Source organism: Symphalangus syndactylus, chromosome 21 (genome assembly GCF_028878055.3).
Source record: "Symphalangus syndactylus isolate Jambi chromosome 21, NHGRI_mSymSyn1-v2.1_pri, whole genome shotgun sequence".
In the NCBI taxonomy this organism is placed as follows: Eukaryota; Metazoa; Chordata; class Mammalia; order Primates; family Hylobatidae; genus Symphalangus; species Symphalangus syndactylus.
The window spans coordinates 15,974,921-15,989,731 of record NC_072443.2 but is presented as its reverse complement, the minus strand read 5'-3'; the positions used below and the strand labels follow the sequence as shown (position 1 = coordinate 15,989,731).

Sequence of the window (14,811 nt, the reverse complement as noted above, 5' to 3'; positions counted from 1 at the left end):
ACCGGAGGGGTACATTTGTTACAACTGATGCACCTACACTGACACATCATCATCACCCAGAGTCCATAGTTTACATTAGGGTTTTCTCTGTGTTGCACGGTCAATGGATTTGGACAAATGTAATACATGTATCCCCCATTCTTTTATACTACAGAGTGGTTTCACTGTCCTAAAATTCTTCTGTGCTCTGCCTGTCCGTGGCTTCCTCTCATCTAGCCTCTGGAAACTACTCATCTTTTTCCTGTCTCCGTACTGTTGCCTTTTCCAGGGTGTCAAGTAGCTGGAATCTTATTGTGTGTACCTTTTTCAGACCTTTCACTTGGTGATAGGCATTCAAGTTTCTCCCATGTCTTTTTATGGCTTGACAGCTCATTTCTTTTTAGTAACGAATAATATTCCATTGCATGGATGTACTGCAGTTTATTTATCCATCTACCTACTGGGAGACATGTTGGTTGCTTCCAAATTTTGGCAAGTATGAATAACACCAATAAAAATATACATGTTCAAGTTTTATGATAAATTCAGCTTTTAAACAGAATAAATGAAAAGGTATTCAAGTGAAAATATTCAAGAATCATCCAGACATTTATAAGTTACTCTTTGTAAGAGAGATCAAGTCTAGAGATATACATTTCTGATATTTACTAATATCACAGTTTCCCTAATGAATATCTCCCATGTACCAGAAAATGTATAAGGTGCAAGAAGTAGATGAGAATTACAGCTTTCTTGAATTTAAGAATCTCACAAAATAGAGAAAAGAGACACAGAAACAGATAATCTCAATATAATATGAGGAGTACTACAATATAAGTATTATGGAATTGCAATTAATTCCATTTGGAGTGGGGAAGAGAAGACTTCACAAAACTGATGACGTTTGAAGTGACTCTGGTTGAAGGAAGAGTAGGCACTTACAAGCAAGGGATTTGAGAACAGTCATAAACAGACGCAGACTTTAGAAAAAATTAGAGTATATGGACGTTGAGGAAATAGTGCGAGATTAAGCTAGAAAGATGGGTTTATCAGACGAGGATGGGTTTTTTAGACCTAGCTAATGAGTTGGAGAGGTTTTTTTTTTTTAATACTAGTTATAATCACTGAATAATTTTAGGCTTAAGCGTGATGTGAATGAAGATTTTAGAGATATAATTCTGCTGCACGTGTGTAAGAAAGGGCGGAAGAGAAGATGATACCGAAAGAGTAGGAAAGCTAATGAGCTTGTTTACAGCAGGAAACTGATGTGTGATTGTGGGAGTGGGGGGTGAAGTTTGGAGAAAGATTCACTAGATATTTAAGAGGCTGAATTTAAAAGACTACTATATCCAATAATATTATTTATCTTTTCCTTGTCTGTGTTTAAAACGATGTTATAATCCATTTGATTTCTGAAAGTATTCAGACTACAGAGAATTGAAATAAAAAAGCTACTGATTTTGTCTCATGGTTAAAACTTCTTGGATTAATTTTCTATATTCGCAGACCACAGTCCATAAAAAAAAATACAGTTTTAAAATAATTGTTATATTTTATACTCAAAATTTCTTAAAAGGATAGATCTCATGTTAAACATTTTACTACAATAAAAGTATTATTTGTATTTTATATGGCAAGGTTTCAAACTCCTGTTTTATGATTTGCATTTGAATGACAAGATAAAGAGGACATTAGTTTCTACTGAGAAAATTAAGAGAATCAAAGAGATACTGAATGCATTTATATCATAGTCTTAATGACATATGGAATGAAAGGTTATCAGATATCTAGAACAAGAACAAGTAAAATTCTCCAATACTTCTTAGATAATCAATCAGCGATATTGGCATGTAATGTTGGTGCACAAGTATGAACAGGAGAAGGAAGCAGTTAAATCTACAAGCACTAAATTCATTAATTGTCTTTAATTAGCAATTTGGTTTTTCCACGAGTAAGTTTGTTGGGAAGTTATTGCCTCTTGTAACTGTGGGGTAACAATTAGCTAATAAGGTCTTTTAAGAATAAATTGAGATATTGAGATAACAGATGTAATTACAATTAGAAATTAAGATAACAGCCAGGTGATTTACTGTGGTGACACCAACAGCTTCAGGAAGAAATAAACTGAGAGAACATTTCAGATACCACGTGGTTGCTACTTATTGCCAGTATAATTGTGTACATGTATGTGTATGTGTATTTGTGTCAATGTGCATATTTTTCTCATTTAATTTCAGCTACGACAGTGATAGCTGGTGCCCACCATTGCCAGTACAAACTTACTTACACCAAGGTCTGGAAGATGAACTGGAAGAAGATGATGATAGGGTCCCAACACCTCCTGTTCGAGGCGTGGCTTCTTCTCCTGCTATCTCCTTTGGACAGCAGTCCACTGCGACTCTTACTCCATCCCCACGGGAAGAGATGCAACCCATGCTGCAGGCTCACCTGGATGAGTTGACAAGAGCCTATCAGTTCGATATAGCAAAACAAACATGGTAAATATCTTCATTAAGTCAAGAGACCCATGCTTTCAACACATGGAAATTTTTTTTGGAATAAATTCACAAGAGATTACGATAGAACTACACAGCTAGGGTTAAAAGTGATTTTGTATAACCCCGTAATCATTTAGATAAACGTATCCACTGAAGAAATGTTAAATAATTTGGCCAAAACTAGAACTAGAACTAGAACTGGAACTGGAACTGGAACTGGAGCTGAAACTGGAACTAGAACTAGAACTAGAACTGAACCTAGAACTAGAGCAAGATAAATCTGCTGTATTTCAGGCTAACGTGCTCTTGGCTACACCAGAATCTTTTCTAATTAATGGTTTATCTTCAATTAGCTTATCATTGAACTCACATCCCATGATGTAATAAAAGACTCCTTTTAGATTCCTCAAAGTGCCTGTGATTAATTCTGCATGTGGTTGTCCATATGTAAATGTGAGCTTCTGCAAATCACATATGGTCAGTATTAAAGACTCTCTTTACCTGAGTTAAATGCAACAGAGAAAAAAACCAACAATACTAGTATCAGTAAATGCATAAAAAGCAGGAGTAAATCAAAAAATTCACATTTCTTTTTCTAATCTATAAACTTTTATAAACTATAGGTGTCAGTTTACCTAGGTATCCTGTGGAATTAACACAGATATATAAATGGGACTAACTCTAACAATTTTATACAGGATTTTTGTTATTCAGTCTTTCTATTTTAATTTTCAAAAGCCCAGGCTTTTATATCACTATTTTAAATCTCCATGTCATACTCCAGTTTTCTTCTGTTGATTTACACTTTGTGCTTAAAGTCTGAGTAAATTTTTTAAATAGTATTTGTTGTGTTTTTTAAATTGTTCTAGCCATGGGGATAAATAATTCTTATTCTCATTATTAAAGAAGTATTTATTTTTAAAATACAGCTAACTGTACATAGAAAGAGATACCAAAAGGAGGAGTATTACTTAAAGATTATTACAAACAGCCTCTTTTCTTAAGACATTCTTGAACATTTTCCAACAGTCATCAGATGCTTTCTCAAAGGCCAAAGACAATTTACCGTTCAACGCTATTATTTTTCATCAATCTGCTTTTTATAAAACATCACTATGTAAGTTGAAGCCAGCTGCTTCAAGAGCCATACGGCTTCCTTCATGTTAACTAATGAAGCAATGCAGTTTGGTCATCTAAAGCACAGACTCAGGCTGAAGGGTTCTCAAATTTGCCTACATTTTAGAACCATTTGGATAACCTTAAAATATATTGGTACCTGGGCTCCACTCCCAGAGAAAGATTCTGACTGCCATGATCTGGAATTTGACTGGGACAGCCAAGGTTGGGACCACTGCCTTGGAGATGAACCTGTCTTACTAGCTGCATGACTTTGGGAAACTTGCTAAACATTTATATGCTATAGTTTCCCCATGTGTAAAATGATGGTGATAATAGTAATTAGCTCATATAGGAAATTAGAGGGCAGTCTCCAAGACCACCTATATTTCTGATACAAGTACAAGTTTCAAGGGTCCCCAAGCCCACCCTGAAGTTTGAGAATTCTCTATAGTAAGTCATAGAACTCACCAAAAGATTTTACACTCAAAGCTACAGTCTATTACAGTAAAAAGATATGCATTAAAATCAGCCAAAAGAAGAAATGCATGGGACATGGTCCTGGAAAATTCCAAAAGTAGAGCTTCCAGTTGTCCTCTCAGTGGAATCATAGCGTTACTTTCCCAACAAAGAGTGTGACATTACACACCATGGAGAATTGCCAACTAGGGATGGGCACACCTTCCTTGAGGTCCTGTGACTTCATTTTGGCTCTGTCACACAGACATTGTTGACTACCCACATGGCTGACCTCAATTTCCAGCCCCTCCAGAGGCTGAGGTGACACCGTGCAACTCCAAGCCCCACCATAATCATATTGCGATGCTTTTGGAGTAGCCTAAGGCCTCTAGGTAAGCAGAGAGACTTTTATCACACAGGACATTCTAAGGGCTTAGAGATGACCTCCCAGGAGTAGAGGGCAAAGGCCCAACCTCTCTTGGGTCGAGGTTCAATTCTTTGTTACATATCCTAGTTTTTGTGAGAATGAAATGAGTATGAACTTATATACTACTGTCCCTGGCTGTATGTTAGCTGTTATTATTTAGAAAGGCCCAGGTTTTCACCCCTGAGTTGTTCACTTCTGTCTTCCCATACTTAGAAGAGTGTCCCCTTAGTAAGTGCTTGATAGATATTTGCTAAAAGAATGAACAAATTAGTTCATCTCCACCTGCTCCAAATACTCATAGAGGACACCCTGTTTCTTCTTCTGAATGTGTTCCTACTCAACCAGCAATCTTTCAGAACGCCTTGGCTGACTCCACGTCTGGGAGTTATGAGCTTGCATGTGCTTCTGGTTTGGAAGTGACTCTCCATCTGGGTAGCACATCAACATCATAGGACAGTTTAACAAATAATAATTCCCAGACTCCACCTCCCAGGATCTGTTTCTATTGATTCGTGAAGTAAACAGCACAGTGCCTGTCACTAGAAGATATTTATAAATGTTATGTATCCTCTTCCTGTATTTCAAGTTACCTCTTAATTTTGCTTAAATAGGAGTACATTTTTCATCCATCAAGGTGTATTTGTTTTATCAAGAGGTGTCAATTCATAAGCAGATTGGTGGCAACATTTATAGCAAGATGTGCTCATCTATTCTCAAGCTTTTCTGTACTAATACTTAGGAAACTTGCTATTTCTTCCTATTTTTCAACTAGCAGGCTGTGATGAACGCTGAATACTAACTTGGGCCCTCAACTTTCTAATCTGTTAAAGATTGAAGATTGGGATCTGATGATATTGAGGTGGCTTCCAGAATTAGAAACTTTTATAACATTGAAACATCTAGAATCCTGTTAACATTGAGGTTGGTTACAAGTTCAAGAAGCCAGTTGGGAGAGGAATATTAAATTCAGGAAGATTAAAATATTTTCCCCAAAGCATGCAAATGACAAAGAAAAATAATGTCTTTCATTCATGAGCCAACAATAAAAATGCATAGTACTTTTTAGTATCTCCGTTAAATAGCATGGCCTTTTAAATACCTTTTTTTTATGAAGGCAAAGAAAATACTATGTTAAAACATGTAGTACATTCACTTTTTAATGCTGGTAATGAATAACAATAAATTGATTTCATTTAGCATTTTATGGTTTAGAAGAAAATCTGAGTAGACTCAAAGCAAATCAACTGGACCCTACTGCCCAGCTTCACACTTTGTTAGCTACCTGGTTTGAAACAAGTCACTTAAATTTGACCTTCACTTTAATAAATTCTAAAGAAGGTTGGGCCAAGCATGATAGCTCATGCCTGTCATCCCAGCACTTTGGGTTGCTGAGGCAGGACGCTTGCTTAAGCCCAGGAGTTTCAGACCAACTTAGACAACATAGTGAGAATCCCACTCTACAAAACATTTAAAAACTAGCTGGGCATGGTGAAGCACACCTGTAATGCCAGCTACTTGGGAGGATGAGGCAGGAGGATCGCTTAAGCCTGGGAATTCAGAGCTGTAGTGAGGCATGATCGCATCACTGCACTCCATCCTGGGTGGCAGAACAAGACCCCGTCTCTCCAAAAAATACACACATAAATAAATAAATAAATGGTTGATAATGCATGATCTATTTATTTACTAAGGTTGAGATTAGAATTATTTATTCATTGCAAAAGGTTTATTTAACACACTAGTGTTCTAAACACAGAGAATGCTTAGATGAATTGTTGATGCCTTTGAGGAGTTTAAGACTTTGGTGGGTGAGACAGATACATAAACAGCTACTAGAGCACAAATTAGTCGTGCCTACCCTACACTGAGTTACAGTGAAAGTGGAAATAGCCTTCCAGCCTTGATGTGAGAGGGATCGTGCGGGGAGGAAGCCTTCTAGGGCGGGAAATGTGTTCAGGGTTGGGAGGTAGGGGATATTAGGTCCTCATGTGACATCTTTTCTTCATAAGGGCCAGCAGGCAGCATGGGTTACACAGACTGAGTAGAATTTTGACACTAAACTAGGAACAAAAGTATAACACTTTTGGAAAAAAATTCACTTTAAATAGTTACTCGTAGTGAATATTCCTAGTCCCCTCTAGATGACTTCTTTTCACAAAAATACCGGGTCCGTATTTTTTTTCTCCGTGTATTGTGCTATAAATATGAAGTGAAGAGTTTAATGGTCTATGTTTTCCTTGTTTGGTGAGGCTCGTATTCGTAGCCATTGTTTCTGCTGAAAGCATTATGAGCTCCAAAATTAGTGAATGGAAAGGAGGAAGACAATATGAGTCACTATGACATGCATTTAATTAAAATTATGATTTTGTTGCATGTTAATGAGTTGCTTTTCTTTTTTAAATTTCATTTGAATCCTAGGCACATTCAAAGCAATAATCAACCTCCACAGCCTCCGGTTCCACCGTTAGGTTATGTGTCCGGAGCCTTGATTTCTGATTTGGAAACGGATGTTCCAGATGATGATGCTGACGACGAAGAGGAAGCTGTGGAAATCCCCAGGCCCCTGAGAGCACTGGACCAGACTCCTGGATCCAGTATGGACAATCTAGACAGCTCTGTGACAGGTAATGGAACCCATTTAACAGGAACAACTGACCTACTGGTAACATTAAAATGCATCAAAAATCAACTACTTCCTTATTGTAAGATTTATTCCACTCCATCTATTTCTGTAACATTTTAAATATGTTAATATTAAATACAAAATTCAAAAAGGATTTGGAAATGCTTTTGCTTTGCTGCAAAAATGATAAGAAAATGCATGAATTTTAAAAAGCTTTAAAGACATGAAAGAAAACTCAATTATATCTAGGGCTTTCAGGAGAAGTTCACTCTACTAGGTAAACAAGTCTATTACATTAAAAACCTTGACTTTTAGAAATGATCTTTTTTCTATATATCAGGAACAACATAAGACGTGAATGCAATCTTAAAATGCTTCTTGATATTTCACTCTGTGAAATCGTTCACTGATGGAAAGTAAGCAAGTCTCCTGAATAAGCCACTTTAAGGTTGCACAAGGTATTCTTTTTAGAGTGAAGAAAATGTGTAGTGAGATAAACCACATGTTTATGCATTTCACATTGCTGCATCTAGTAAATGCTTCCCTTCCAAGAAATGCAGTTATTTTTTCTGTTTATTTCTTTGGCTTCTTCTTGCCTTGTTCACCAAATGAAAGGGTTGCATTGGAACTCTTCTATGATGATCCCAGGACTGAGGTATAACCTATTTTCAGGGATTTAAATGTACCAAATTTTTTAAAGAAAACTTTAAATCCTAATATGGACACAATGAATTTGGAGAAAACTAAAAATTCAGTCTTTCCATTCAGATAGATATACATTGTTGGACACATGAGAAAATGCCTCTTCCATGACTGTGTAGACAGAGCTACTACAAACTGAAGTCTGGTCTCTGCATTTCACTGGGTCTTCTCAGAAGACCGCTCATATCTGTATTTACCATGATGACATCTTTCATCCTAGGAGGTATTTTACCACAATCCCACTTAATCCATTTTTACGCCAACAGCTTCCAAACTTTCACAGATTTTACACAATGTGTTAAGAGTTCTGCAAACACTGATGGGAACTGGTTTATGACAGTGATAAAGCAGCATCAGTGCCTATGATTTTCCTCTGCATTCCTCCCTGAATTACACAATGTGTGATGCATGAGCCCATTTTTCAGTTTTTCTTCTTACCCAGCAGCTGGTCTGCTTGCCAGCCTAATTAAGATTTAAGAGCTGCAGATACACTGCTGTGATTTGAAATCCAGATCCAACCGAAGGTGACAGAGCACAAGTTAAAATCTTCAAATGCAGAGAGCTGACTTATTAGTGCACTATTATGTTAAGCCCCTTTGCCTGAATTTCCAGCGTAATCTCCGTCAGGGTAAAATTCTGCATATTTTTGCATATTTCACTAATGATACTGAACTCTTTTCCATTAGGAATGCAGTAACAAATTGCAATAATGTTGAAAAAAGTCAGCTATAGTCTGTGTAGTTCTTTTATTAAATATTATAATGTCAACGATGATAAATATGTCTATAAATCAGGAAAATGCCATTTTGCACTTTTACATGCTCACCTGTGACATGTTAGGCTGCCTGATGTGACTGCAGCTCAAGCAATCTGCATTTCTCCTGTAGCTAGTGTAATGTTCATTCCAAATGAAGCTTTTATTGCTAAGAAAAAAAGTCTGCTTTCCTTGAATTCACTGCTTAATTACTGCCATCTATAAAAACCTCAGGGTGTTTAGGTTTGTATTCCATGATGAGTTTATCCTGTGAATAATACATCTCATTAGTAAAAGAAGTTGTGCTCTACACAAAAGTAGCCAAATACAAACTCACTCTTTTTTTTTTTCTTTCTCTTCCACAATAACTTTGTGGAGAAGGTGTGATCAAAGATTTAATTTGCTTTCTATGGTATGTGAGTGCTTATAAGTGTGTGTGTGTGAGAGAGTATGTGTTAGTTGTGTGAGTGTATTAGAATGCGGGTGTGGGTGCCTGTGTAGGGAGTGAGTACGTGTATAAATGTGTGAGAGTGTAGATAAGGTTGTAAGTGTGATATAGTGTGTGTGCATGCTTGCATGCAGACATATATGAGAATAGCCCTGAGGTGGATGTATCTAGAGACTGAATATTAGAGAAATCAGCATGCCAATGAATGTTGTTCTAACATGCTTATGTTTTCCTCAGACACTTAAGGCTAGTTTAATGGCACTGAATGAGGTGGACAATAAAACAGGCATTATTTCTATGAGCTTTTTATGTTTTTAACATGGTAAGTGCCCATACAGTGGATGCGGATCTACCACCAGTTACTTTGGGTTCTAAATATATTTGTGGTGTGAATAAATTAGTCATTACCTCCCCCTGAAATGTTGTTAGTTATTTTCACTTTCATGAAACTAATGACCATTTTATTAAAGAGATCTAACAGTTCCAGGAGGCAGCATGGGTTACACAGTCCCTGAAACTCTGAAGCCAATCAGAATATTAGTTCAATAACAACACTGGGATGGGCTAGTAAGCCTGTATGTAAAATTATGCAGGATTTTACCTGGATATATTGCACTTCACAGCTGCCACATTAGGGAATATATCAGCAGTTATCCAGGGACACAGCCCATTTTTTTGTAAAGAAATAAGCACGTTAACTACAAAAGTTTTTATAACAACTAATTTGTGAGGGAGTTCTTAAATTTTGAAAGGATGTTCTGTGAGTGGAAAAGGCTAAAAAAAGAAGAAAATATCAGCAGTTCAGTATCCCATGATCTCAGTACTGGATAATATGTATTTGCAGGTCTGCTGTTAATATTTCTTTCTCTCTACAACCACTGCCTATTGAATGCCTATTACTTCTAATCACTTGGCTAAAAATTTAGATTCAGTAATAATAATAATAAGTTATACATATACAACCTTTACTAAGTGCAAGGCATCTTTCTTTCTTTTTTTCTTCCTTTTTTTTTTTTTTTGACGGAGTCTCACTCTATCGCCAGGCTGCAGTGCAGTGGCGTGATCTCAGCTCACTGCAACCTATGCCTCTCGGGTTCAAGCGATTCTCATGCCTCAGCCTCCCAAGTAGCTGGGACTGCAGGAGCCCGCCACCATGCCCAGCTAATTTTTGTATTTTTAGTAGAGATGGGGTTTCACCATGTTGACCAAGATGGTCTTGATCTCTTGACCTCGTGATCCATCTGCCTTGGCCTCCCAAAGTGCTGGGATTACAGGCGTGAGCCACTGCGGCCAGCCCATGCAAGGCATCTTTCTAAGCAGTAGCCTGTATTTTGTGTGGTCTCATGAGCTAAGAATGGTTTTTCACATTTTTGAAAGGGTTGTAGGTAAACAAGAAACTAACAAACAAACAAAAACTAAGAATGTATGACAGAGACAGCAAAGCCTGAAATATTTACTATCTGTCATTTTACAGAAAAAGTTTGCTGATCCCTATTATAAAGTTTTAATGTATATTAATTTATTTGATCCTCACAACCCTACTAATAGTATTATTTTCACTTAATAGATTAAAAAGTTGAGTCACAGAGGGTTTTAAAGCCTTTTTCCAGGTTACCCACCTGATAAATGGAAGAAGAATGTTCAAAATCAGTCAGTCTTACTCTAAAGACAAATTATCATGATCCCTGCTCTGGAAACACACAACTGTCTTCTAATCTGTGGAATAGGTATATTTAAGAGGAAAATAATATGCTGGTTTGTTGCTTAATATGTGGAACTGAGTGTGTGTATATATAAGCACACATGAATAAATATGTATACAAGCACAACATATAATTTTCTCTCTAGAAACATTAGTCCTTTTTTCTTATGCATTTAATCAAGATCAAGATATTAATTTTAGATGTGACTTTTGTGATGCATTTTTTTCACATTCAGTTCTATATTTATTTATAGTGACCCATGCTAACAAAATTCAACTCTATCAGCACTTTTTGCAATGAACCTCATTTTAATAATTTTTATTGTAATCTATGCTCATAATGCACATCTATTTGATTGTAATAAAATACAACATATTTGTTTATTACAGCTCATTGCACTCACTTTGGGCTAGAAAGTAAACATAAAGTCTTGTTTCTGTCTTCAGGAATAAGCCTGTATTTTCTTCCTAAATGCCAAACCGTGGGTAACGGGGATGGAGAGGGCTACAATACTTCTTTCTGTAACTTCCATGGTGGGAGTCAAGGGTAATTGTTTCCCGAATTTAATGACACCACCAGGAAAAAAGAAACAGAAGGCAGTAGGAGAGAGTGCAGGGGGAAAATGCCCTCAACGTGTAGCAAAGATTCTAAGTGCCTCAGTGATCACAAAAAGGAAGACTGAGATTGTGTGCTGTTCAGTGAAACAAGTAAAAAGTTTCCTTGACTGCTGGACCCCACATGAGTATCACAGCTGAAGGGAATCGTGGCTCTATATTTTCTGTTACGTTTTTGGAGGTTTGTTCTGGAACTCCCACAACAGATGAGTACGGAGACAATGAAACCTGGCAGCCTCACCGTCTGACTCGACCACACAGCTTTTAGAGCCTCGGCCACTAAAATATTTGACCTGAAACTTTGCTTTTCTACAAAACGTAAAGGAAAATAAGTTTAGTATTAAGGAAAATTTCAGGGATGATGCCACAATAATCAAATTAATTTCTCAGACTACTTCAAGAGGTTTGATGTCTTTAAAGAACAATTAAATATATATTTCAAAATCAAAGAGATAAAAAGGGGAAGGGGGATATTACACGTGTAATTTTTATCTAAGTGAAACAAGGTATCGAGCATCATATGTCCTAATGAAGATATTTTTAATTGTTTATTTTGCTTTCCATATATATTACATATTCCCACATTCCTTTTCTTTCTTTTTTTTTTTTTTTTCTGAGATGTTGTCTCGCTCTGTCACCCAGGCTGGAGTGCAGTGGCACAATCTCTGTTCACTGCAACCTCCGCCTCCCAGGTTCAAGAGATTCTCCTGCCTCAGCCTCCTGAGTAGCTGGGATTGCAGGCCCGGGCCACTATGCTGAGCTAATTTTTTTGTATTTTTAGTAGAGACGGGGTTTCACCATGTTGGCCAAGCTGTTCTCAAACTCGTGACCTCAGGTGATCTGCCCACTTTAGCCTCCCAAAGTGCTGGGTTACAGACGATGACACATTCCTTTCTCTCTGAGTAGGTGGAATCGTTGCATACTCAATATGTTTGAGTGAAAGAAGTTCTGTAGATTTGACATGTTTTTCTACATGTAGGCAAAGGTCAATATTTGGATTAATTTGTCTAAAGACATTTGTAGCTACAGCTTTTACTTAATAGGTAGACAAATTAACATTTAATAGGAAAAGTTCATAGATTAAATATTGGTTGAAAAAAATGGAGAACGGCTAGTTTTTGTATCTCATAAAAATGGTAATTCAACAATTAGCAGGGTCATCTTATAAAGCACAGACTTTACTCTAGCTTAATCGATCTAAGGATAAGCATTTATCAGCAAGGAAAGATTTAGCATAAAACGACATGTAAATGAATTGATGACTGATCATAAATTAATTTTAGTGCTGAAGATGTAATAGAGACACAGCAAGATGCCACTTTATCATGGTATTTTACTGCTCAGCAACATCTGAGCAACAACTTAATGTCCTATGTGCAGTACTACTTTAACAGCTTGAATAAATTTGACATTTTTTTTGGCCTTTCTGCAATTTAAATCAGGGAAATTTGGGAAGATTGAAAATGTAAACACAAATAAATTTGGCTACCTGACATAAATTCATTTTTCATTAAATGTTTAAATATGTATTGATTATGTTTGGGGCTAAAACATGTCAAATTGGTATGGAGTGCTTATAATTTATAAGAAGGCTCTAGCCGAATTGGTTTTACCTGGTGTTCATTTTAATTTTCGTGTTTATACTTATGTTTATGAAAGAAAATCAGTTATCACAAAAGTGACTTACTTTTAAATTTGTGAATTAATGTTTTTATTTTCGTTCATTCATTATCTTTTCTTCTCTCTCTCTCTCTCTGTTTTTTTGGAGGGGGGGTAATTGTTTACCCAAATCTTCAGTTCATTGCTCATGTTTAAATCTCAACATTTTTCCTTCTTTTAGAAAGGCCACTAGAGGTAAAATCAGTAGATGTTCAATACATTTTAGCCATTTTACAGAAGGAATTTTAATATTTGATATACTATTTGATTCATGGAATGTGGCCAAATGTCTTTTAAAAATATTTACCATAAATATGCCCATTCCATACATCTTAACCAAACTATAGAGGAAGGGATGTCGAAGATCCCAGAGAGGCAGAGAGACGAAGGGAAGGAGAGAGAAAATTTCTTTCTATGTTCCCTGCCCTCCGTTTTGAAGGCAAACACAGCTACACTAACGTGAGACACGTCCCTCTCTTCAAATTGGGTCATGAGATTTCCTGTTGCACAATATGGCCAAGTATCTGTGGCCACATATCTTTAATTCTGAAGTCATTCTTACAAGGAGTACAAAAGAAAGAATAGCTGATGTTCTTTCTGTATTTACCAATACTCACTTGAAGCCCTGTCTTCCCTGTGACTGTCTCTTCCCAGAGGGAGACAAAAAGCAGCAGGGAAAACTTCATGAATAATTGGGAGTTTTAAGGACATACAAGGTGCACTAAAGGCTGGGAGAAAGGCAGAGCAAAGACACAAAGGCAGGAAGTAGTCTGTTTGTTTAGAGTTTCACACGTGTGTGTGTGGAAATGCTCGGATGAACTGTCAAGTTACCACAGGGAGATAAACAGTTATTTGAGGCGGAAAGTTAGGCTGATTCTCTGCTAGGAGGTCTCACAGGATATCATTTCTTTAGTGATGCTACTGTGGTATAGGATTTACTGATTTCACCTCTCAATAGCTACACCACAGTCAGTTTTATAGGTTCAGAGACTAAATGTGTCACTGTGCTAAATCCTCAGGCTGGAATTACACAGCAAGCGGACACAGACATGAAACCAAAGATACTCAACTATTTTTAGGCGGGTTATAGTGGAAAAATAAAAATTTTAGAAAACAAATCACTGGGCCAAGTGCATTAAGATGGATAAATGTGGATGGAAAAGTTAGACTCCAGAGAAACTTAGCTGCTGCTTAGTGTAAATTTTTTATCTTAATTTGAATAAGATATGGCTAAATATCAATATTCAAGTGTATCAAAGCATAACCAGTACACACACATCTATATCACATATATGTATACTATTTATATAGGGTCATCATATTCCTTATTTAATAAACTTTCTAAGAGTTCTTATAAGAAAATTCTTTCTTTAGTTAAAATAAAGACATTGCTAAGAAATTACACATCAAATAATGTCATACACAGAATTATAGAATAATGAAAATGTTGAATGCATTTAATTCCATATGCCTACTGTTTATTGAATTTCTAATGTACAGTGTCCCTGGACAATAAATATGAAAATAAATATGAAATAGTTCCTAATCTCCAGAATTCCATTGTCTAGGAGAGGAAACACATGTGCAGTAGACCATAATATATAGAGAGAACTGATATGCGAGTTTATGTGTAGTATCTGGAAACCAAAGGAGGTAGAGAGATTGATTCTCGCTATAATAGGACAGAATCGTGGTGATAACAGAAATGGCATTTAATTTAGACTTTAAAGTTTGTCAGTGGTTAATAGTGTTAGTGGCAATATCTCTGTCTAAAGAAAGAAAGATGATGTTACATAAATGAGCAAGGAGGCACAGGCTGTAAGAGTGAA

At 36.5% G+C, this 14,811-nt stretch overlaps 1 protein-coding gene across 19 annotated transcripts in view; it reads left to right on the top strand.

The window, feature by feature from the left end:
• ROBO2 (roundabout guidance receptor 2) overlaps positions 1 to 14,811 on the top strand; it is a 1,378,235-nt gene that overhangs the window by 1,343,178 nt on the left and 20,246 nt on the right. For all 19 annotated transcript variants that reach the window (XM_063630541.1, XM_063630549.1, XM_063630540.1 and 16 more), the window contains 2 exons: positions 2,217 to 2,477; positions 6,898 to 7,103. In XM_063630541.1, coding sequence (XP_063486611.1) covers positions 2,217 to 2,477; positions 6,898 to 7,103 — 467 coding nt within the window. The remainder of the gene's footprint in view (positions 1 to 2,216; positions 2,478 to 6,897; positions 7,104 to 14,811) is intronic.